The sequence below is a fragment of the Cygnus atratus genome, chromosome 1, assembly GCF_013377495.2.
Source record: "Cygnus atratus isolate AKBS03 ecotype Queensland, Australia chromosome 1, CAtr_DNAZoo_HiC_assembly, whole genome shotgun sequence".
Classification (NCBI taxonomy): domain Eukaryota; kingdom Metazoa; phylum Chordata; class Aves; order Anseriformes; family Anatidae; genus Cygnus; species Cygnus atratus.
In genome coordinates, this window is record NC_066362.1 from 55,787,863 (window position 1) to 55,810,663 (window position 22,801).

General features: G+C 51.6%; 1 protein-coding gene across 8 annotated transcripts in view; it reads left to right on the top strand.

Moving 5' to 3' along the window:
* Positions 1–22,801, top strand: part of RBFOX2 (RNA binding fox-1 homolog 2) — a 168,090-nt gene that overhangs the window by 75,160 nt on the left and 70,129 nt on the right. Inside the window, exons 1-2 of one of the 8 annotated variants that reach the window (XM_050711362.1) lie at positions 10,847–11,033; positions 12,451–12,581. The exons of 4 other annotated variants lie outside the window; for them this stretch is intronic. In XM_050711362.1, coding sequence (XP_050567319.1) covers positions 12,555–12,581 — 27 coding nt within the window. In that variant the 5' untranslated portion in view covers positions 10,847–11,033; positions 12,451–12,554. Of the gene's footprint in view, positions 1–7,803; positions 7,938–8,095; positions 8,446–10,846; positions 11,034–12,394; positions 12,582–22,801 lie in introns of those variants that run through there. 3 more of the 8 variants (XM_035551927.1, XM_035551925.1, XM_035551926.2) reach the window with 3 other exon arrangements.

The window sequence follows — 22,801 nt, forward strand, 5'->3', positions numbered from 1 at the left end:
GAGGATGCTCCTGTTGTGGCAGAATTGAACAAATCCTTGTTGTTGTTGTTGTAAGTAGAGTTGATAATGGGGGTAAAGGCAGGATGGTAACGGGCATGAAATTACTGTGGAAGCAACCAAGTTAGACATTTCAAAGACCACAGTGTGTGCAGGCTGGGCTGGGAAGCGGGTTGCCTGGGGAATGATGTTTCTGTTTCTGAAAGCAAAAGAACTGCCTCATGAAACTGCAGATCTAATGCAAGTTCTGATAAATCTATCAGACCAGGAGTGGTATAGTTTGCTTGGAGAACAGGAAGCATCGTAGCTCTCTCGATGATGGGGCATGACCTGAGTAAGTACAGACCTGTTGGGCCAGCCTCAGTTGGGTGCAAAATCTGAGATGAAAACAGCCATTAAAGGCTTGGACACAAATGAAAAATGGGATAAAACGCAACGCAAATTCATCAGAATAGCATTGTGTCAGGTCAGCCTATCTGTCTTTAACGGTTTTCTTTTTTTCTTAACTTGCCAACGTGCGTTTTTCTTACCAGGTTGACATGCCTTACTGTAGCACAGGTCCTACAGCATCTGATGTGACGCTGCAGAGGAAAGTGCAAATGAGGCTGGAGAAGATGCAGTTTAGTGCTGGAACTGTGAAACGGATTGGGAGCAACCGTCTTGTTCTGGCTGCTATATATATATTTAAATTTTATTTTTTATTTTATTTAGAAAAGAAGAACACAGGCTAGAACAGGTGGAAGAAAGGTCTTCTGGAGACTGGGGACTAGGAAGCCTGTCGTGAGAAAAGACTGGAACAGCTGCTTGTTTAAAGGGGTAGAGGGGGCATACATCAGGGAGGTTAATTGTTAGGGAAAGAGAAAAAACGTTTAAGCCAGAGGACAGCACTGGCACAAGAACAAAGAACGAGCAGAAATTGCTCAGGAATAAGGTGAAGCTGGAGATGTGCAGAGCTCCTAGTTGCTGGCGGGCGCTGTTCTAGAGCAGGCTCTGGGCCAGGGGACCGTAGCTGCAGAACCCGGTTCTGAGGTGTAGCTAGGTAAAATTTCTGAAAAGGTCAGATTGCGTTGTACGATAGCAGTTGAAGAGACTTTCCGACACAAAGAATCAGATTGAGACTTAATATTGCTGTAATTTTAAAATTATTTGTATGTGTGAGCCTTTGCAGGAACAAGGCTATGGTTTTATAACAGTTACCCAACTTGTGTTACTGGAAATGCATGTGCAGAGCAGGTTATATGGTAATGTAATCGGGCATTTATCTCCAAATAAAATTATGGAGCGCAGCCTTCTTATATTTGACTAATATTCGTTGCAAGTCAACATGCAGTAGTAGACCAGCCACTATAGCCCCTATAACTGTGAATTTTCACTGTAGACAATTCAGTCGTTGATTACTGGTCAATGAAGTACGTTGAGTCCCGCTGTGTCCATCTTGGCACATGCGAGTTTACAAGTAGTTTGTGTAATTAAACTTCCTGCGGGGCACGGGAGGTGTGGTGCTTCCTTACCGAAGTGTCACCCGGGTATCCCAACGCTGGTTAAGGCAAAGTACTTAAATCTGCATCAAAAACTTTAAAACATCACGGTTCTATCCAGATCTATCCGCTATGGCTAAAGCAACGGAGAGGTTGGGTGATCCTCCCTGCTCCCCCTCCTTGTTTTGTTTTGCCCGTTTGACAGTTATTTATAGATAGTAAGATATCTGCACGAGGATTTGGAAATGCTTTATTCCCTGGAGGCCTGGTTGAAAATAACAAAAAAATTGGATTGTGAAATAAATGTGAGGTTTTTAACTTAGTTAGGGATTTGGTTTTAAAACCTGGGGCAGTAATATGAAGTAGCAAAAACAAGCAGTGGAAAAGACTTCAGGTTTTTATAAATTAATGCCTTTTCATAAACAGATGTTATTGGAGATACTAAATTGCCCGAGTGCATAATAACGAGCTGTGCAAAAGAATGAAGGGCAGACACCTATTGAACATGTAGTTGCAGAAAGGGGAAAAATAAATAAATAAGCATTGTTGTCTGTTCGGAGGAAACCAGATACAATCAGTGCCCTGTGGCGGGGCTTGCAGGGAGAGTGAGGAGGGGAAGCCACGCAATCTTCTGGAGGTGAGGAAGAGGCATGGCGTGAGCTCCAGAAAGCCAGGCTGAGTCTGGGGTGAAGTCAACTGGACAAAGGCAGAAGAAGATGGAAGTTTATTTTGGGAATCATCCTTTTTTTCCGTGGCAAAGAGGTTTAGAGGCATAGCTGCTTTCCCATTTATGGGCAATTAGCTTCTCTGTTGTCTGCGCCAATCTTCACGCAGAAACAATGGCTATAGAAACGTTTTTTGCTGTTCTTGTTTAAGAAGTAGAAAATGGCATGCTTTATACTCCCCAAATTGGCCAGGCTCCTTTTGTCAGGCAGGAGTGGCCCTAGGAAAGATGATGAGAGTGGGTGGCAGCTGCCGTCGCTGCTCACCCAGCTCGTAGCTGTCCTTTTCCGAGGCAGCTCAGCAAGAAGGGGCGGTCGGAGCAGAGGAGAAGCCAAGATCTGACCTGCCATGTGGATAGGTCAGAGGCCGTGGGTTCTCCTTCCCTGAACTGTGGAGTGCCATGTAAAGGGTGCGAGAGAAATGATCCACGCCTTTAACCTTTGGGGGAGGATGAAAAAGTAAACTTAATTCTTTTTGAAGGGACCTAATCTGCGTGCCAAATGCAAAGCTGATAGTTTTCAGTTCTTTTTTTTTTTATTTTGGTGTCTGAAGGAAAATGGAGGTGCCGCAAGAAAACATAAGGGGGCAAAGAACAGGAAAAGGGAAAACAGCTTTCTCGTGCTGATGCTGGTAACCTGCGAAGGTCCATCGTACAGAAAATGGGCTCCAGCCGCCCACCCCAGAGCGGGTTAGCAGTGCCCAGCCACACTACGCAGAAACTAAAGATCAGACATGTTCAAAGAAGAAGAAACAAGGCAGTGCCCCCCCTCCCAAGATGCATTTGAAGCAGTAGGGGGGATTTGGGTAGCATGCCTTGGTTTTGATCAGTGTAGCAGTCTCACTTTTGAAGCCCCAGAGGGAGGGCTGTCACAGGCCTCTCCCTCTGGAGGACGGCATTTCATGTGCCTGGGGGTCAGCCAGAATTATTTGCAGTTTGGGGCCATTCGCCATTTGAGAGGCCAGGCCTAGGCCAGCGGGGACCCGACGGGGTTTGGCCCAGCAGCGGCTGCGAGCTCACGCGCCTTGCCGTGGGCGGTCGCCCCCCGGCCGTGTTTTGTCTTCTAAGAATCACCCGTGGGCTCTCGGGTTTCGGGAACACGTCCGGCGCGCGGGGCCGGGCCGGGTGAACCTGCCGCCCTTTGTCAGAGCAGCCCGGCATCTGTCCCCGTCGGTTATTCCTCCCTGGGAACGCGCCTGGGCCAAAGGAGAAGGTGCCGGGGAGGGGGCCGCTTCCCAAAAGGGGGAGAGCAACTGGCTCTGCCCCCCTCACCCCACTGCCCCCCGGCCTTGGGGGCAGCGTTAATCCCCCCCGGGTGGCGTGGGACAGCTGAGAGCGGGTGACCTGCTGGCCTGGGGGTCCCCAGGCCCGGCTCCCCCTGGCAGCTGCCCCGGCCCGCTGCGGAGGGAGGGCGAGGCGTCAGCCGATACGGCCGCATACCCGGTCCCGAAAGAGATCCCTTCGGCTCGAGGCATCGACGTGGCTGCTCGCCTCGGCCCCCCCCCCTCCACAGCACCAAAGGGTTTTTGCGACGCTAATCCCAGCACCTGTCCCTGCCTAGGACGGCAAGAAGGGTATGGGGGTGGGGGAGGAGCGGTCCCATATGTTTTTCGCTGTCCTGGATTGGGAGCGTTCCCTCTGACGCACCTAGAGCCCAGAACATATGCTCCCTTCAGATCCGAAATGCTGTTTGCTTCCTCCCATCCCCGGCGGCTGCGGCGAGGATCCTGCCGTCCCCGCTCCCTGGCAGCCGCGCCGCTCGCCGCTCGGGCGTTGCAGGACGCTCGGCACTCGAGGCTTCCAGGGCCGCTCTCCGGACGGGATTTCTAATTTTAGGAGCCCCTGCTGCGTATGGTCGAGCGCTGCCTCGCCGGATCCCAGAAGAGAGGGGCTGAGCCGAGCCGAGCCAGGCAGCTCCTTTTTATTTTCAGCTGAGCCAGTGTCAACCTGAGTGGCCCCAGAGGCCTGAGCCAAGCACTGCGCAGGGCTGCCAGAGTCCTTCCCACCAGGCTGAAAGACGGAGGCTCGGGTCTGAAGCCTCCAGTCCTGCGTCCTCTTGGCCTCTACCTGGAGGATCTTTGGCTATGTATGGTGTGTATTGTATGGATTATCAATACCCAGTCGTCCAGGTAAGCGAGAGGAGAGCGGCAACTCGGCAGAGGTGTGCTGGTTGCTCCGTGCGCTCCTCAGGCGGGCTGGAGCCTGTGTGCTGGTCCTGTAGGACACTGCTGCCACTACGCTCGGCGCGTGCCAGGCCTCGGCTCCCCAGAGGCTCTGCCGAGGGCTTTGAGCCTCCCTGCATGCGAGTGGTCCTGTCTGACGCTTTAGCTCCCCGGACTGCCTTGTTTGAGACCCGTGTGCATTTGCGTTTCTGGCTTTTTATTTTTTAATTCATATTTTTTAGGGGGGTTGAGTTGACAGCAATGCCGCGCTCTGCAAACTGCTGTGTTGTCGAGTGCCTTGCTGCTTTGCCCGGGGCATGTGACTTGTAAGTGTGACTGCGACTTGTCCCTCAGGGATGGCGAGCCACCGGGAGCGGCTCCTCGCCCGTTTTCCTCCTCCCTCCTCTGAAACCAGCGACAACGCCTCTAAAAGTCTCCCTCGTCACCTTTTTGCTCTTGGAGATCCAGTAGGGCGATGGGAAAGGGTGGGTTTCAGAGGGCTTTGCTCAAGGCAGGGCGTGTTGCAGCCCTTGCTGGGGAGGGGGCTATATTTGGAGCACACGTGAGCTTTCCTGGCCTGTCGTGTGGCCTTGCAGAAGCCAGGGGCTCTGGGTCAGGCTCAAATACTTTCGGAGCCAAGTGAAAGATGATGTTCTCTGCGCAATCCTTGACTATTCAGTGTCAGCATTCCTTGTCCTCCGAGGCACCAAATTCATCCAGAAAACGTGAAAGGCAGACTAACAGTTGAGGATTATCTACCCTGAGATGCTTCAGATAGCCACTAAAGAGTATTTTGTTAGGTTACCTTGTACTGGGTTTTTTATTACGTACATGAATAGACTCCACCACCAGAAGTGTGTCTTTTGGTTGTTAAGATTTGTTCCTGATAAATTGGTTCTTTGCACTTGAACCTTTTTTTTTTTTTTCCCTCCCTCTGGCCTTGATCCAGCTGGCAGGTTTGCTCCATCTCAGCTTGAGCCAGCACAGAAATGCAGGTAATGGGATGTTAAAATCGAAGGCTGGCCTTTCTTTCTGCCCTAGCAGCACAGGGGAAGTATAGGCATGGCGAAAGAAAAAGCAAAAGTCCTGAAACTTGCTTAAAGCGGAGTGTTTGTGGCTTTCTCTTCATTTCTACCAGCCTTATGAGTGTTGAACTAACCAAAGCATTTGGAAGTGTAGACCACTTAGTCCAACTACAGGTTAGTTTTTCGTTTGTGCTTTCACCAGTGTGATTTCAGCGGCCTTGCCCCATCACCTGCTGCTTGAAGAGCCTTCTCCAGCTTGTTTTCCAGTAGGATACGAACGACAGGAACTAACAAACGCCATCGTGTGTGTCCGGGTGAGCACAGAAGAGAATGTAGCGGAGGTGCCGAAGTGCTCAGGTGTGAGCAATAAGCCTTACCTGGCTTGGTAAGGATGATGAGCTCTGCGGAGGCAGACGAGGTTAATTTGCCCCGGGTTATTTCCTAGTGCTGCTTTCACAGTACGGGAAGGAAGTTTCACTGCATATGTGCCTGTGATGCACAAAAAATCATGGCAACTCCTAAGTCCTGGCATCTAGATCTGTTCTGAATATGTCGCTTTTTGAACAAACGCAGTAAGTAGGAAGCGATGATCTCATGGCTCTGAGCTGTGTGTTCTTCAGGCTTCCCGTGCTCGGCTCTGCTTGTGCATCCCTGTCGCGTTCAGCAGTCTGCTCTGCAGTTTGAGGCTTTGGCTCTCCTGGGTGGAGGGTGGCAAGCCATGATGGTAAATTGTGCGGCGGTTCCGTGACTGGCACACAGGTGACACTAGGTGGAGGCCCACCAAGCTTATTTCACTTGACTGTTGGACAATTCCCCCAGTCCTCGGGGGGAAAGGTGAGTCGTGCAGATCAGCTGGTTAATTTTATAGATCTTGTACATCATCAGGTGTTGCTTTGTTGGCTCCAGTGGAGCCCAAGACTTGTGCTATCAAGTCTGATCTTGTTCTCCATGGTATTCTTGAAGCTCTTGAATCTCTGTATCGGGTGTTCATGTCAGATGTGTTCAGGGCAATCGGAGCTCCTGCAGACCCGTGTTTCTTGTTGCCTGAGCACATCCGTTAGAAACTGGGGGGTTTCTTTGGCTAAGCAGGAGCAAAGGTGGGTGAATTCCAAGCAAGAGGGAGGAGATACTTCCACTCTACAATGCAGATGAAAGAGGGAGACCAGCAGGAGATCATACTGATGGGAATTCCCACTCTCCTGGCACACAAGCAAAGCAGTTGTAGCAGCAGGGTGGTGCAGATGGGTAGGTACTTACACCTTCCTCTCTCTCCTTAGAGGGCTCCTTGGTGGCCAGTATTTCTAGAGGTTCCTGAGGTGAAGGCCAGAGCGGGTTAGAAAATAACACTGGGTGAGCAGTGGTGGGGCGAATGTGGCAGGCCGTTTCTCAACCCTAAAGGTCTGCGCTATGTCCTTTGATCAGGGACAAGAAATTGCCAACTTATGCCGTAGAGCCTGGGGGAATGCAACAGTTAATCTCCATTAACTTAAGCTGAATTACGCTGAGTGATTTGCAGAGGTCTGGTGAATGAGATGCACGTAGCTACAGCCTGGTGCTTTGCCATGGCAAAGGTATAAGGAGGTCACCGTGTTTTCTGCCGCTTTGAAATGGAATTCACACTTGACCCAGAATTGTGCTCCAGAATCGCAGGTTTGTAATAGGGGAAAAAAATAATTCCAATTCTTTCCCTGGTTGTGCAATACCGCCGGCAGACCTGTGTAGTGTCATAAGAAGCAAGTTAGTGGAGAGGACGCAGTAACTCTGGAAAATGTGGACTCTGCTCCGTTGGAACATCATGGCTTGCTGGCATCTTGGGCTTTTCATACTGGAGGAGCAAAGAGGAGGGCTGTGATGTGTGCTCCTGCTGCCCTCCGGCTGAATTGGTAGAGATGGGAGGGCGGGAGGCAGAGCTCAGTTTGCAGTGAAATTGGGGAGCAGTGGGGGCCAGCACAGGCTGCCTGCTATAATACGGTATCTTTTTAGTGTAAATTATAGCCGGGGATACGGGTGCAATGTGGAGATGTGCATGTGGATGAGAGGTGTTGCTGCGGTGTAACTTGGCTCTTCTGCCACAGAAGCCTGGTGGGTCTCTGGAGCCCCAGGCGCCAAGAAGAGGTGTCGGAGGGGCAGCTGGCCTTCGCTGGTTTCGTCCTCGTGTCAGGGCCCTGCAGCATCACCACAGCCCTAAGCGGGCTTCGCGGGTGCGATGCCGGGTAAACGTGCACCCCTCGTCCCCCTCTGCCAAGCGGCTCCGCGGCGCGGCCGGCCATTTTACGAGCTCCCCGGCGGAACCAGCGCCGCTCAGGTGCTGCCCCCCCCTATTTGCTTTTTGGGGAAAAAAACCCAGCAAGCGGGGAAGGCTCCCGGCTCTTTGCGCTCTCTGTTATGAAAGAGCCGCAGCTCCTGGCGCTGCTAGTGCTTCCGGGTCAGCGAATGGACCGTGCAGCCCGCTCCCCTTTGTGGCAGGAGGAGGCCGGCCCGCAGCTCCCCGCCGCGCCGCTCCCTCACGGGGCTCCGGCGCGGGGGAGCCCCGGCCCCGGGCGGCCGCGGAATGGTGGGTGCGGGGGGGGGGCGGGAGGGGGGGGGGCACCGCTGTTTTTTGGGAGGTTGAAGGGGAGCCGGGGGGTGGTGGTCTCGGCCGAGCCGGGCGGGGCGGGCCGGGGGAGGCGGTCCCGGCTCGCATTAATTACCGCGGCCGGGCGGGGCGGCGCTTCCCGCAGCCATCTGGCCGAGCCGGGGGGGGCGGCGGCGGCGGGAGGAAGGGGGAAGAAAGGGAGGAACACGGGAGAAGAAAGGGAGGAAAAAAAAAATAAATAAATAATTAAAAAAAAAATTAAGGGCTCGGGGGGCACCGCGCCGGCGAGGCAGCGCAGCGCAGGCACCCGCCTCCTCGGAGCCGCGGGGGTTTTTCTTTTTTTTTTTCTTTTTTTTTTTTTTTTTAAAAAAAAATCTTCGCTATTTTATTTTTTTTATTTTTTTTTTAATTTTTTTTTTCACCCCCCTCCCCGCGGCCGGGCTTTCCCCCATTTTGGTTTATGGAGAAAAAGAAAATGGTAACTCAGGTAAGGCTGCTTTGTCTGGGCGGGGGAGCTCCGGGGCTTGGGGGGGAACCGAGCCGAGCCGAGCCGGGGCCGCCCCGCAGCCTCCCCCCGGCTCGGCGCCGCTCACCTGGGCCGGGAGGAGCCGGGGAGGGAAGGGTCGGGGCTCGGGGCGGCCTCGCAGTGCCCTCTAGGGAGAGGAGGGCAGCGGGCGGCCCCTTCCCCTGCCGGGCTGCCCGGCCCCGGCCCCGCACAAAGGTAAGCGGCCGCCCGGCGGGGCCGGCGGACCCGGGGGAGGGGGGGGGGGGGGGGGGGTGTTCGCCCCCGGTGTCGGGGAGGTTAGCCCGGTGGAGGTCGGGCAGTGGTGGCTTTATTAAGGTCTCTACACGGTTTTTTTTTTTTTTTTTTTTTTTTCTTCGGTGGGGTTTTTCTGGGTTTGGCATCTGCAAGGGAGGAGGAGGGAAAGCGGCATCGCCGAGCTGGAAGCCTTGGGAGCGGGGCATTATATAATGCCCTGCAGTGCCTTGCGGAGCTGGGAGCCTTTCGGGGGATATTCCCAAGGCGGGTGGAGGGAAGGGCTCTCGGAAGGAACTTTTCTTCAAATCTGGGTTTTACAAGCTCTTCCCCCCACCCCCCTCCTTTCCCCTTCTGCGGAGCTTTGCATCATTTTTCAAATGGATGCACACACACACGAGCCTTGGCTTCCCTTATCCCTCGCCGAGCCCCCGTTCGCCTGCCCGCGCTGAGGTGCTGCATGTCCCGCTGCCGGGGGCCATGCTGCCACTACTGCCTGGCTCCCCATGAATCTGCTGCGAGAAGTGACACCCGCTTTGACCCTTGCCGTCTCTCATCCCGCATTGATTGTCAGTGGCTGAAAAATAGGTCTCTGTCCACTGCGAGGTATCTTCCCCTGCTCCCAAGCCCCACCTTCTGCTCCTGCTATTTAGTCCCTTCCATTACCGATTCTTTTTCACCCGGACCAAGGCTTTCTGTTTTGAGACAGAAGAGCTCTACAGAAACCTCCCGAGGCGCTCAATACCTATATTTAGTTCCGTGAGTGATGCTGAAAAGCCGTGGCTTTGCAGGCGGGGTCCATTTGTCTAGTGCTGCCTCGCTCGGGATGCGCCCGGTTAGATGGAGGTGTATGCCCCCGAGCTGCGGCTTGGCGCGTGCACGTTTCGGAGTTTCTCCACGCAGCTTTGTGTGCTGGAAGCTCCCTGCCACGGCCGCTCTGCGCATAATCCGTGCCTGTGCGGTGCAGAAGGGAGCCCGAGCCCTCGGCACATGGGGGCGCGTAGCTGATGCGTGCCCAGGACCCAGCACCCCAAAGCCTGAGCTGCTTTGGGGCTGTGTAGAGCCGGGAAGGACGGGGTGCCCAGCTGCAGGGGCGCTGGGTGAAACACAGGAGGGCACAAACTCGCGTAAAGGTTGGGGATACCCTCGTAGGAGCACGCGTTATTAGTGTTGGTTGACCTTGAATTATTACTGTCGTAAAAGCGCGTGCTGCCCAGGATAGGTTTTTGGGGTTTGCGCTGTGTATTTACGTGCTGATGTTGAAGAAGCTGCATATAGAGCAGTAGGGGAGGAGAGCTCAGGTTGCCCTCGGCCGGGGGTCTCGGGGTGAGTGGCTGATGCCCCCGCGGTGGGAGATGAGGAAGACGTGGGAGATGAGGAAGACGGTGATGGTGAGCTCCGCCTCAGCGCTGCTTCTCGCAGGGGGAGCGTGTGGGTCTCCGGGGAGAGAGGCACGTCCAGGACCGTGCCCCCGGCCGCGGCACTCTGCAGTGCTGCTGGAGGCAGCGCCGTGGCCTTGCTCAGCGCCTGCAGACCCGCTTCTCGGGGGCTCCGTTTCGTTTATGAAAAGTAAACGTTGCTGGTATCTTCAGCTGGTAATTGCTGCTGAACGGATTCAGCATCGCTGAACCAAACGGGGCGAGATGCTGTCGGCAGGATCTTGCTCTGTTTGCTTCGAGCTCCGGATGCCTTGGCTGAGTTCTGTGGCATTTTAGGGAGCGAGCTCACCCGTTCTCTTTGGGAATCTGGGAGGTTAGCTGCCGTGTAGACCTGGGGGCTGGTAAAACAAAATAGATGGGAGGAAGACTAGAAATAGCGATGGGGAGAGACGGGAGGTGCTGGAAGGGAGAAACGTGCTTTAAAATAGGAAACCAAAATTGCTAATGAGAGCAATAGCTCAGATTCATTAACAGAAAGTACCCTGCTCTGATCCCCCTTAATCCTAAATCAGGCAAAATGAGCGTTAAACGGGGCCCGGTACATCATGTGCTAATTGCAGATAAAAGAGAAAGTCTTGGGTGGATGGGAATTATACGGTAAAAGGCTTTTTTTTTTTTTTTTTTTTTCTCTGCGCGGTGCACGGGGAGGTTGCTGGCTTGCGTGGAGCACAAAGCCCTCCCTTTCTTGGACAGCCCAGTGCCTTGCTGGCGTTTTCCTCCGAATCTGTTTCCCATCAGGGCTGGGAGAGGGGGAAGGTGTCGAGCATCTCGGAGAGTGGGAAGGGAGCCGCTGCCTCCTTAAGGAGTCCCGCCAGCCCATGTGGCAGCCGGCAGCAGCAGCAGCAGCGCTGGAGCCTGTGTGTGTGCCTGTGTGTGGATGTACGTATGCCTTTGTAATGAATCACCCCGCCATTGTCTGCTCCCCTCCCTGCCGCCGCCGATGGAGCCTTTCACCTGGGCTGCTGCCTGCTCGCGGGCCTTCTTCCAAGACGGGAAGAGGAGGAGGAGGAGGAAGGGCTGCCGGCGGTAATGAAAGCCAGACCAGGGAGAGCTGCTATTTTCAGGCTGCAGCACCCCGCTTTCCCTCTTTCTCTGCCTTCGCTCGCTGCCTTTTGATGTGGGTGTAGGCAGGAACATCTGAAGGTCCCCTTTTGTGCGGTCGTGGGCTCACCGGGCTCCATTTTGCGGCACCGTCCGAGGCGCCTTGGCCGCCCTGCCTGCCAGCATGCCCCCTCTCGGCCCCCCAGCACCCCCGGAGGCTGCAACCAGCACCGTTTATCTTGGCACGTGTTTGCCTCGCTACGCTCTGCCCAGGGCTCGGGGAGGTGATGGCGTTTGTGGCTTTGAGACTAATTTATGTCCTTGTTAAAACGAACCAGCGAGCAGCCTCATTTTTTCCAGAGGTTTTCTTCCCTTCCCCTTCCCCCTTCCATAACCCTTTCCCTGCCAGAGCCAGCGTGCAGCTGGGAGACGACCGTGTGCAGCCCAAAGTTGCCGCTCGCTCAGGCAGCGGTTTAAAAAAATAAAACAACAAAAAACAAATTACAAAAAAAAAAACCCACACGCAGAGCTCCTTAAATGGAGATCGTATTTAAATCAGAGCAGCGGCTGACTCGTTAAAGGCCTCTCTGTCTCCGTTTCTTTCCTCTGCTTCATTCTCTTCCCTTCCCTTTCTTCATACCCAGTGACAGTTATGGATCTTTGTCTGCCCCTCACCGTGGGACCAGGAGGGGGCTGTATATTTGGGGACCTGGCGGGACAGGAGAGGGGGAGCGCCGTCACAGCGGCTACCTTGTGCTAGCTAAAGATGTACAACGCATCCTGCTGTACGAGAGCGTCCTCCTTTGTTTGAACTGCCTGCAAGGGAGCCCGAGTGCCAGGACAGCCTCCTCCTCCCGTCCCGTAGGTCTGCTTTAGGATCTCTTCCCCTTCCCTGGGTGCTCCAGGATCTCCTCCACCTTCCCCCTACCATCCCCTCCCCAAAAAAAGAAGCTTTTTTTTGTGCATTGAGGGATTCTCTCTGGAGCTATCACTATTCCCCGTCCCCTTCCCTTGCTTAGAGGATTGCAGCTCCCTTTCCTTTTGGCCAGGCGTCCTTGCTGTTTGCTCTGTGGTTTGGTGTCACCCTGCAAACTTGCATGAGCTGTCTGAGGGGGATTGCTCTTTACTCCATCCACGGCCTCGTGCTCTTTTTCCTTTCTTTGCCGCTCCGAAAGTGGTGCTCGTTTACGCGTTACTTGACTTTCTGCCTCTGTGTATCCCCTAGTTCTTGCTTCCCTTCTGCTGTTTGTCGTAGGACTTCGTTTTAGGGCTGCAGGCACCATGTCAGCAGCAGAGGTTTGTGTGAGAGGAGTCCTGGCCAGGCCCTTTTCCAGGAGAATCTCCCCCGGAGATTGAAGGATGGATCTGCAGCTCGCTTGCCCTGATGTAAGGACATGTTTGTTTGATGTGGGCCTACGGATTGTGTCTGTAACTGTTATGATACCCAGGGATTTAACTGCTGGTTGAGAAGGGCTTATTCTTAAGGGCTTAAAAATCAATGGGGCCTGTCAGAGCCCAGTGAGTTGTTTTTTTTTTTTTTTTTTTTTTTTTTCCTCTTAAATGTGCTTTTTTTTCTCTTTACCACCTCTCCTGAGCACTTTTGGACGCCTTGGAGTAGAAGCAAACTTGCAGGGCGGCCTTGGGATGGCAGAAGCTGCGTTTGCTGTTGCCTAGGCAGGATGGCAATGTAAAAGGGAACCTGATACAGCAGTGCCATTTCCTTAAGTCCCTGTCCTAGAAATAAACTCGCTGCTCCCCAGTGCCTTTCTTCTGCAGGTGACTAGGTAACGAATCCCAGGTACCTGGGAACCGAGAAATGAGGATGCCAGAATTCACGCTGTCATACTCAGATGAAAAAGCTATGTAAATGTAAAAATACTGTTCCGTTGCTATTTTAAGAGCTATTAATTTGTGGAGTATCCAGACTAGTGCAAAGGGTTGTAGTGAGCTACCAAAAATACTGTCAGCTGGAGGTTGAGAAGGATGGGGAGCCCTTAATACCAGTAATGTCTTTCCCTGCAAGTTACTCAGTTATGATGGCTCCGTTGCATTTAATTAGTATTGACCAGCCTTTTACTATAAAATGAACGCCAGTGCAAAGGGGAGTGGGGGTGAGAGGGGATTTAATTATTTATTTTAAGACCTGGGTCAGGTCTTTTTGACCTTCTTGCTGTATTCAGGTAAAATGCTTGACCCGTTTGCCTCCTAGCTGCAAAATCCCAGGATTCACTAAAGCGTATCCCTCCGAGGAGTCGCGAGGAAGTGGTCAATTTGCCTCAGTGTGGTTTCAAATGTGATTTGAAAGGATGTAGTCAGGTACTCTCCCTGTTTGACGTGTTCCCTGGAATCTGAGTAGAGAAATGTTAGTTTTCCTACCAAATTCTGGTTTGCTCCGGCAGAGCCACGTATGATCCCGTGCTGTGCAGGATGGTTTTTGTGGGGCTGCTCGAGGTGGGTGTGCTGTGACCAGCAGAGGCTGGAGATGCGTAGGCTGCTGTTGTAGGGTTCACAGAAGCTAGAGCAATTAATGCTCAATTGAAAGCTTTTTCAAAAATAATATTAAAAAAAAAAAAAAGTGTGCTTTGCATATGGGAAAGAAAACAGGACAAATGCTGGGCCTGTTCAACGGTGTGATTTGTTTGAAATATCCGACTGATTTATTTATCTGGCTTTGCAATACTGTCCATCGATACAATTCAGCAACGTTATTCATGAACTGAACCGAGAGTATCAAGATGCTAATGCACTTCAGTTCTGGGGCACTTCCATGTTTTAAGTTGGGAAGGAAACCTCTTCTTGTTCTCTGTATTTCTATGATAGTCTTTAATCACACGATTGCCTGCTATTTTTTTTTTTCCCACAAAAAAAGGAAAGAAAAACCAGACAGCCCTCTTTCCATCCCCATCGACTCCGGTCCATGTGGCACCACGATGACCTCTGCAAGTATCGGTAGCAGGGCTGGCCATCCCCGCTGCATCCCACAGACCTCTGTCACTCGCGCTGAGTGTGTAATTAGCTGTCGTTTTCTGTGCAGACCAGCTCGATCTGTGTTTGCCAGTTGGTTTTATATATTTGCTGACAGCAGGCGAGCGGTGACTTTTTGCAACGTTAGGTTCAGTTTTAGGTTTTGGGAGTGTACGCTAATGGGCACGTTTTCCCTTCTCTTCAGTCCCCGCCTGACCTCTCCCATCCACCCAGCGTGGATGGCTGAGGTGAGACGGATCTTCTCCTCCTCATGATGTCCAGTCAGTAGTTTGTCCCATCCGAGTCCTTGTCTGTGTTGTCCCTGCCTCCTTTCCTTTGCATTAGCATGACATCCTAGTTTGGCATGCTACTTCTTTGCCTTGACAGCTTCAGTTCTTTCTCACCTGACTGTAAGGTCTGCTTGTTCTTCCTCTGCTCTCCTCTTCCTCCTCACTGCAGTCTCCTTGTCGTATGCTTTAACTTTCCCACCTGCCTTTTTCTGCTCCTATTGCAGTCAAACTTGTCCGATCTATCCCTTTCTCCCCCAGTAACCTTGTCCTCTTGGCTTTCAGGCTCCTTGTCCCAATTTACTTTCCCTCTACTACACCTACAGGTTGGTTTCTTGGTTATTTTACTTTCTGCCTTTGCGATGGGTAACTGCTGTGCCCTGTTACTGTATCCCTACAAAGGGGATAGCTGAAAGTACAGGATAGCTGAAAGTACAGGACGTGTGTCGTCCTCCTGCTGTTATCTCCGGACGTGGATCTGGCATGGCCTGTGTCTCCTGTGAAGCTGTGGATGAGCCCTGAACTAGAACAAGAAATCACAGATAATGGGACGTGAGTGGCACTGCCAGCAGTCCTCAAGAGTGTCTCTGTTTCCTGGCACAGTCAGCTATGTCTGAACCGTTTCTGGCGGAGGTCTCGGGTGACCTGCGTTAAAAACACTCGTGGTGCCACTGCCTGCCTTGACCATCCAAGTCCTTTGCTTTCTGTGCATTACTAAGTCTTTCCTAATGCTTAACGTCAGACTCGTTGTCCCTCTTTGTTCTTTCCATGATAAACAAGAAGAACAGATTTGTTCTTCCTTTTGAGACTGTTTTTACATAGAGGAATTTTTTATTGTTTCTAGCCTTTTTTGGACCATCAAATATAGCTTTGCTAGCAAATGTACTTAATAAAATGCAGTTTTCCATAGTTTTGTTATAACATTGGTCAGATTTTGGTAGCTTTTCAGTATTATTGCTCAATGCAGATCCCTGAAATGAAGATTTTTCTGCGAAATATGAAGCCCTAGTAGGGTTTTCAAGTAAGCTTGTTCTTTTTTTTCCCACCCAATCATAAGACAGAATATTCTCCCTACTTCTTTCTCAGGTTGGATTGATGTGGCTGAAATTAACAACAGCAACGAAAATTACCAACTGCCAAATAAAATGCACATAGCACGAATAAAAGAGTTTGGATGTTTTTTCAGGATGGTAAACGACTGAAAACAGGGTCTTACAGTGGGAAGTATCAGCCAGCCTTAATAATAGGTGGCACTACTGGCCCTGCCTGTAATGGAGACTCTCTCCCCGAGCAGTCAGGCTCTAAATACCTAAGTGGAATTGCACTCTAAGTAGCCTGTAATCTGAGGGTGCAAGGAGACACCAAAAACGTCCGAGTAATTGCGAGGGTAATCATCTAGCTGCCTCTGAAGACTGCCCTCGGGGTGGGAGGCTTGAGGATGGTTAAAACCCTCTGAACTGTCCTCCCAGTTATGCTGCTTAAAATTCATGGGCTCTGCAGTTGTGGTCCTGGGGAGTGCAGGGTTTCTGCGTGCTTTATAAGTCCTGGTCTCACCGAGCTATCTGGCTCGGAGGGCATATTTGACTTTCACACAATCGCTTCTGATTAACCAAGATTTAGATAATCAGAGGTTGACCTATACGGCCTACAGACCGTCGTTCACCTCTTGGGGTCTTACCGAGGCCCCTTATGCGGAGGCTCCCGTCTCCCTCCAGTCCTCAGAGCAAAATCTGCTTTAAATTCCTTAAAAAGACAGATGTAAAAACACCCCAGAGAGGAGGTCTGATTTCTTGGATAGTGTTAGTCCTCCTGTGTCACATGTACCCTCGACGGATAGAGAAACCCTTCATTTAATTTGTTGTTCTTTGTAGCTTTTCTTATTTTTCGCTACTGTTCAGTGTGGCACAGAAAGGAAGGTTATCAAAACTCAACGATTATGCAAAGGGCTTTGGAATATTAGGGAGCAGGAGTAAGAAGGGCTTTTGTTTTCCAGCCTGTGTCCCTTCCAGCTTTGTGAAACGTCATTTAGATAAATAGGGCAGCAGGGGAAAGGACTCGAGAATTTCAATAGGCAGAGTTTTAAATCTGTGTTATCCTGCAAAGGATCCTTCCAGCCTGAATCGGGAGGCAGAGGAGAAAAGAGCAGGGCAATTTGGTGGAATTAGTGAATTAGCCAATTTGTTAACTGTTGGTTGGACTGTAAGGCATTGTGGTGTGTTAGCTTTGTGCTCAAATATTTAACGCGCGTTAGTTTGCTTTAACTTCGTCCTTGCTTTCCTTTGTGTGCATGAAGGAACTGTTAAATTTGGTTACAATATTAGTATGCTAAACCATTCCCTGATCAGCCCCTGACCTCGTTGCAGGATGAAGCTGTTTCAAAGCATCACAAAAGGGAGGAAAAGTACTTCTAGGAATCCCTCTTACGTTTGGTTTTGAGGATTGTGTTTTGGTGGTGGGGCTGGCTTAGTTTAGACCTGCACGATGGAGCCCGTCTGAGTTAAAGGGCATGGTGTGGAGAGAACTGGGAGCGATGAAGGCTGTGACTGGAGGCTCTGGTGGGACCTCGGGAGACTTCTGTGCTCCAGGTGCCCTTCACTGGGACCTGGGTAAGAGATTGTGAACAACAAGTGTATGGTAAAAGTGATGAAGAGGTGTTTTAAGAGTAACGCGTGCTTGGTGCTGCGTTCAGCGTTGGGTCCCATCTTCGGGAATTCAGGAAAAAAAAAAAAAGCAATTTCAGGATTAGCTCAAGTTGACATTAAACTTTGCTGAAAGTGGCGCTGTCCATGCTCCCTGCAGCCCATTCCCATGTGGTGGTGCTGCTCCTGGGCTGCTCAGCTAACAGACTTTGTAGTTCGGTTGTGGTAGGGTTAGTTCTCAGCTAGATCGCTGCTCTTGTGGTACGATACTGGGGGGACTGGCCGACCCTCTTGGTGGCAGAAAGAACTTTGGTCATCCGAAGCCAGCTGTGAACCCGTATCCTAAGAGGTAATTTTTGGGAGGGTCTCTTGAGTCTTCAAAGCTGTTGTTGGTTAAAATACTGTGAGGGGTGTGAGAATGCGTTTATCTGGTAACGTGAACCTCAGAAAGGTAGGAAAAAAATTACTGCTGAGGTCTTGGTGCTCCGTCAGAAAGCAGGACTTCTGTGCGCTTTGTCTTGTTCAATGAGACGAATCTAAATAAGGCAGGTTAAATCAGATTAAGGGTCCCTGAGCTGTGTTTTTCAGCAGTTCCGAACTCGTAGCTTTAGGCAGCCTCGTGGCAACTTCGGCCAAAATGGAAAGGCTCCTGAAATCAGCCCCTCTGTGCGGAGGTAGCAGAGGCGGTGACGTTGCCGTCCCTCTTGGCTCGCGGCTCAAATGTGATTTCTTAGGACTTTTTTTTTTTTTTTGCTGTTAGCAATGCTCTTAATTAGTTCTGACAACGAGCCGCGGGAGTTGCAGCGAGCGTGGTGCAGAGGTAAGGAGAAAGCTGCGCCGGAGGCTGCGGGCTCCAGCTCGCCTGGGAAGGTCCGTGCCGGCCCCGTTCCCTCTCTGTCGGCCCGAAGCCTCCCCGCCTGGCGTGGAACCGCACGGCCAGTAATGCATCTCCCAGCCGGTCCTCCGCTGAAAGCAGAAGTATCCAGAAGGCCAGAGGGTTGGTAGGAAACTCTGAGCTACTTGGTATGTCACACGGAAGGGAAGAGGAACAGCTAGAGCCGAGTAATAGGAATTTCTTAATATTTTGGGGGAGCATAAAGGGAGATAAACCGTATTGGGGAGAGCGTTTGCAGAGGACCGTAGTGTTTTCAAAATCCTACCAGGGCTCTAGGTTAGCTGTGAGGCTCGGTGCGTTGCCATACAATTTTTCTGAGATGCTCCCTGGCGTAAATCTCAGCAAAAAGAAGTTGGTGGGGGGAAAGACCCGTGTTAGATTGACGTGCAGAGCTGTGCTGAGCCTCCTGGGCTCGTATTTGGGTACGGTCTGTTCAGCGGATCTTCCGTGGGTCTGTTGAGCGCCTGGCTAGCCCTGGAAGATCTCAGCATTGCCTACCCTGTCGCTTCCAGCAAAGCAGGGCAGCTCGGGTGAGATAAAGTTAAATCCAAGCGCTGAGGGCTTGCACTGAAGAAACTGCAGGATGTTTCTCAAGCTTGGCAGCGATGAAGTATGGCTGTGGGCCGTGCTGGTCCATCTGGGGGACGACTGTGTGGAGCCCATCCAGCAAGCAGAGACGTCTTTTTTTGAAGGAACACGCTCGTGAGACAGATCAACTGCCCGTCTCTATTGCATGCAGTGCTTTCAGACCAACGAGAAGCAATCCAAGTTCTTTATGTCCTTGTTGCTTTGTCTCAAAACTTCTCCATCTTCAAAGAAACAATTCAAACCAGTGTATTTCTTGCTTTCAGCTGATTGTGTTGCTTCTAAAGCAAAGAGGATCGACATCTTGACCACTCGTGCTTCAGGATCTCCTTCCTCCCTGTCCTCAGTCAGTGTTATGCGTTTCACACGTCGCGTCTCTTAAAGGTGGTGGTTGCACCTCTGAAAATTGGAAAAACTGGCAGAGGCAGATGAAATCTTGTGGTGTTTTAGGTCAGCTGTCAGTGATAGTAACCCGATCTGTGGCAAATCCCTCCCTCCCTCTCCCCAGGGTGCCTGCTCTGCCATTTGCGTGCCATTAGGGCTGATATGATCCAAATTAACTTCTTCATCTGTTTACATTTATTTTCTGAGTCATGAGAGGTCTGCGGGAGCCACGAGATTAAATGTTGTTTTCCTTCCTAACACTTTTCCTTTTGTATTCTAACAAACTTTATCTTTCCTTTTCTTGCCTGGGATCAGATGCCTTTTTTTTCTCCACATTAGTGTGCTGGTGGGTATAGGGCCCATCATGGGAATAATCGGCAGCTGCACTGTCAGCAGAGGAGCACTCATTATTTTGATGTCTGCTGCAAAATGGTGGCTCCTGCTCTAAATTACTTGGTGAGGTAATTGCTTGTCTTCCAGTATATTTTGCTTGCGCTGTGCAGGAGGTCTCTTAATAGGATAGAAGAAGCACAAGGTGGTTTTTTGGGGCCAGGCTGAGTCTGACTTCTGAGCGGATCCTTCTTTAGCTTCAGCGATGTGAAGGACGGTTGTGGTGGTTGGGAGCGGGGATGGAAAATCCCGGCACTCGCTGCTTGCAGAGCAGCAGGATTGGTGTCGCTGTCTGAACTAGGCTGCTGTGATTGCTATTTTATATTTTTAATATAAACTGTGTCTTTTTGGTGGTGCTGCTGCTGGTCTTCCAGGAGGGACGGAGGAAGGCAGCGAGCGATTGATCTCACCGTTTGTAAGGCAGCTCCTCTTCCTTGAAATACTATCCAGAGAGAGGTTTTGCCATTTGACAGCTCAATGCTTCACTTTGGAGCCAATTCCTGCTGTAGAGCAGGGGGATGAGAGAGACGTTGAATAATACGAACCTGGCTGTCCCGAGCAGGCCGTGCAGTGGTTGGGTGCTGCCTTGGTCAAGGGGAAAGAACCACGTGAAACAGCGTGAGCTCCGGCTTGCAGTAGGAAGCTTGTTCCTGATATCTATCAAGGCCCTTTCTTTGTGTAGGTAAGACCCAACCATCCCCTTCCAAGGCCTAAAAGGGGTGGCAGTGAGGCTGCAGGGGAATGCAGCGGTTAAACGCAAGACTGCACATCTACAGACGGCGCTGAGCAGTCGCATAACCTTGCACATACCCTGCTGATGGGGCTGAACTCTTTGGTACCCAGCTTGTCCTGGGCCAGAGTCCAGATTTGAGGAGTTTCTGCTCCTTGTGCCATCTGTAGGCATCTTCCTGAGCACGTGACGTGGAAGATGGTGGTTTAGTTGCTATCATCTTTTAACATCTGGGCACCAGGGATGGCAGAGATGTTCTTCTTTTCTTGTCCCTGGAAAGTAGAGGGCTTGGTGCAGGTCACTGGTCAGCTGCGGCAGCCCAGCGCCTCTCTCACTTAGGGGAACCCTTTAGCTTCTCCTTGTGAGGGTGTCTTCTTCACAGAATCACAGAATGGTTTGGGTTGGAAAGGACCTTAACTACCATCTGGTTCCAACCCCCTGCCATGGGCAGGACACCATCCACCAGCTCACGTTGTCCAAGGCCCCATCCAGCCTGGCCTTGAACACCGCCAGGGATGGGGCACCCACGGCTTCTCTGGGCAGCCTGTGCCAGTGTTCTTGGCTTCCCTCTGTGCAGGGCAGGCTTAGCTGGGTTTTCTGAAGGCTTCCCTGCCTTGTGTGACCAGTGAATGTTTTATGTCCTTTGAGTCTGGTGAGGTAAGTGGTGGAGGCTGGCACGAGAGTCCAGTTTTGAGCATGGCCGTGGATTTTATGGCCTTGTAAGTATGATCTTGAACAAGTGCCTTAAGGGAGCTTGATTTCCTTCAAAATCCACTGCAAAATTTTTGTTCCTCCCTCAAGTTTTTTTTTTTTTTTAAAGTTCCTTTATAGGTGCAATTAAGGGGAAAAAAAGAAAACCAAGCTTTTAGCACTGTGGTAGTCAAAATAGCCTCCCTTAATATGAATGGCATGCAAATGACAGCTGATTAAATGAAAGCATTTTCTGCTATGTCCCAAACTGGTTTTCTAGCCAATTTTCTCCATGCCAATGATGGCAAAGTTCTGTGCATCTGTTAGCATCCCAGGGAGAGCCAAGCAGAGCTGCTAGTGACGGAGAAGCACCAGCGTGAATGTACCGCTTAAATTAAGGAGAGGAGCTGCAGGGGAAAAAGATGGGCTTTCACGTCGTCTTGCTCAACCGGGCAGTGAGCTTTTGGGTTTGGTGGTTTTGGTTTTGTTGCTCTTTCAAGGTTTGCTATTAAGTGGCCTCATTTCTGCGGGGGCTTAAAGCAAATTCTCATCCCCTCATCACTACACTCCAAAGCCAGCGGCCCCAGAAGGGGTAAAGCACACCTCACTGGAAAGTAGAGCACCTTTTTACCTTTTTGCAGTGTTTTTGCCTGTTTGGATGGTAACTGGAGCTGTGCTCATGAATATTTGAGGTGCCCAGGTGCCTGTTGAGGGCTGGAGGGATGGGAGGTGGTCGGGGCAGGAGGGACAGAGCAGGGAGCGGCCGTGGCCCTGCGTGTTTGTGTCTCCTCTCTTATTCTAATAGAGTTCTCATCGGGATGACTGTGCTCTGAAATATTTAGTGCCCTCTTTAAATATTCATCGCTGCAAAGGCAGCACAGCCGGATGGCAGCAGCAGAGCCTCAAGGGACAGGGGCTGCAGCAGTCCTTGGCATTTCCTCTCAGTAATACGATAAATATATATACGTGGAAAAAAAAAATAATCGGGCATTCCCCCACTGCGGGATTGACAGGAGCAGCCAGGCGTGCATCTCGGTGCTTCCTCTCCGTGCCAGGGCCTCATGCTTTCTCCTCAACTCGTATGCTGGGGTGCTACTCTTGGTTGCCAGATGCTAACACTTTTTTCCAGACCCACGTCCTGGGGCAAGCGGCTTTGTTTAGCCTGGTGCTGTGAGCCCAAAAAGTGATGAGCAGGAGGGAGGCGGGCAGGAAGGCTTCAAGTCCTGCATAGCTTCTTCTCTCCTCTTTCTGGAGGTGAGAGGAGAACAACGGGGCCCATAGGGGGGCCCAGAGGGAGAAGGGACCTGCTCGGACCTGCTCGCCTTCTGATGTGCCAGGTGACGGTCAGAGGGGTGAATATCACAGGAGCTCGTGTGGCAGCACGCCGATGGGGCTGCAGGTGCTGAAATCAGCTGCTCTTCTATCAATTTAGCTTTTCAGGTTTATCGATTCCGCTCCGGTAAAACAGAGCAGTTTAAAAGTCTGACTGCCAGTCATCAGCAAGAGTTCAATGAGAATATTTGTTACGTGGCTGCCGTTAAACTGAGGCGCGTGTTCAGTGGCGGCGAGGCGGGCGAGCAGCTTGCTTCCAGGCGCTTGGAGGGAGGTGCTGGAGGCTTCAGCACCCGCGCGGATGCCGCCCAGCCCAGGGTTTGCTGCCCGAGCGGCCGTCAGATGCGCTGCTGACCTCGGGCTCCACCTGCGAGCGGTGCAGGTGGCCCGCGGAGGGGAGAAGTCTGCGCTGGTTCCCGGTTGCAGCAGGAATTCGGTAAATATACCTTAGCTGAAAGGCCTGGGGGCAAGCGGCTCTGTGAGAGGATTCAATAACAAAGGGGGAAGCCTCTCCTGAGATACCTGACATTCACGGTGTGTAAACCACTATTATGCTAGCTTACGCGGGGACGCTCTAAAAGTTAGGCACAAGCGAAGCAGGGTTGTGGCAATAGCATATGTTAAACGTCCACGTAGCCTCTTGTTCGGGGCTAAAGCTGCTTTCAGGTACGCTTTCACGTTGCGCTTAATCTAGCGCGACCGCGGGCTGC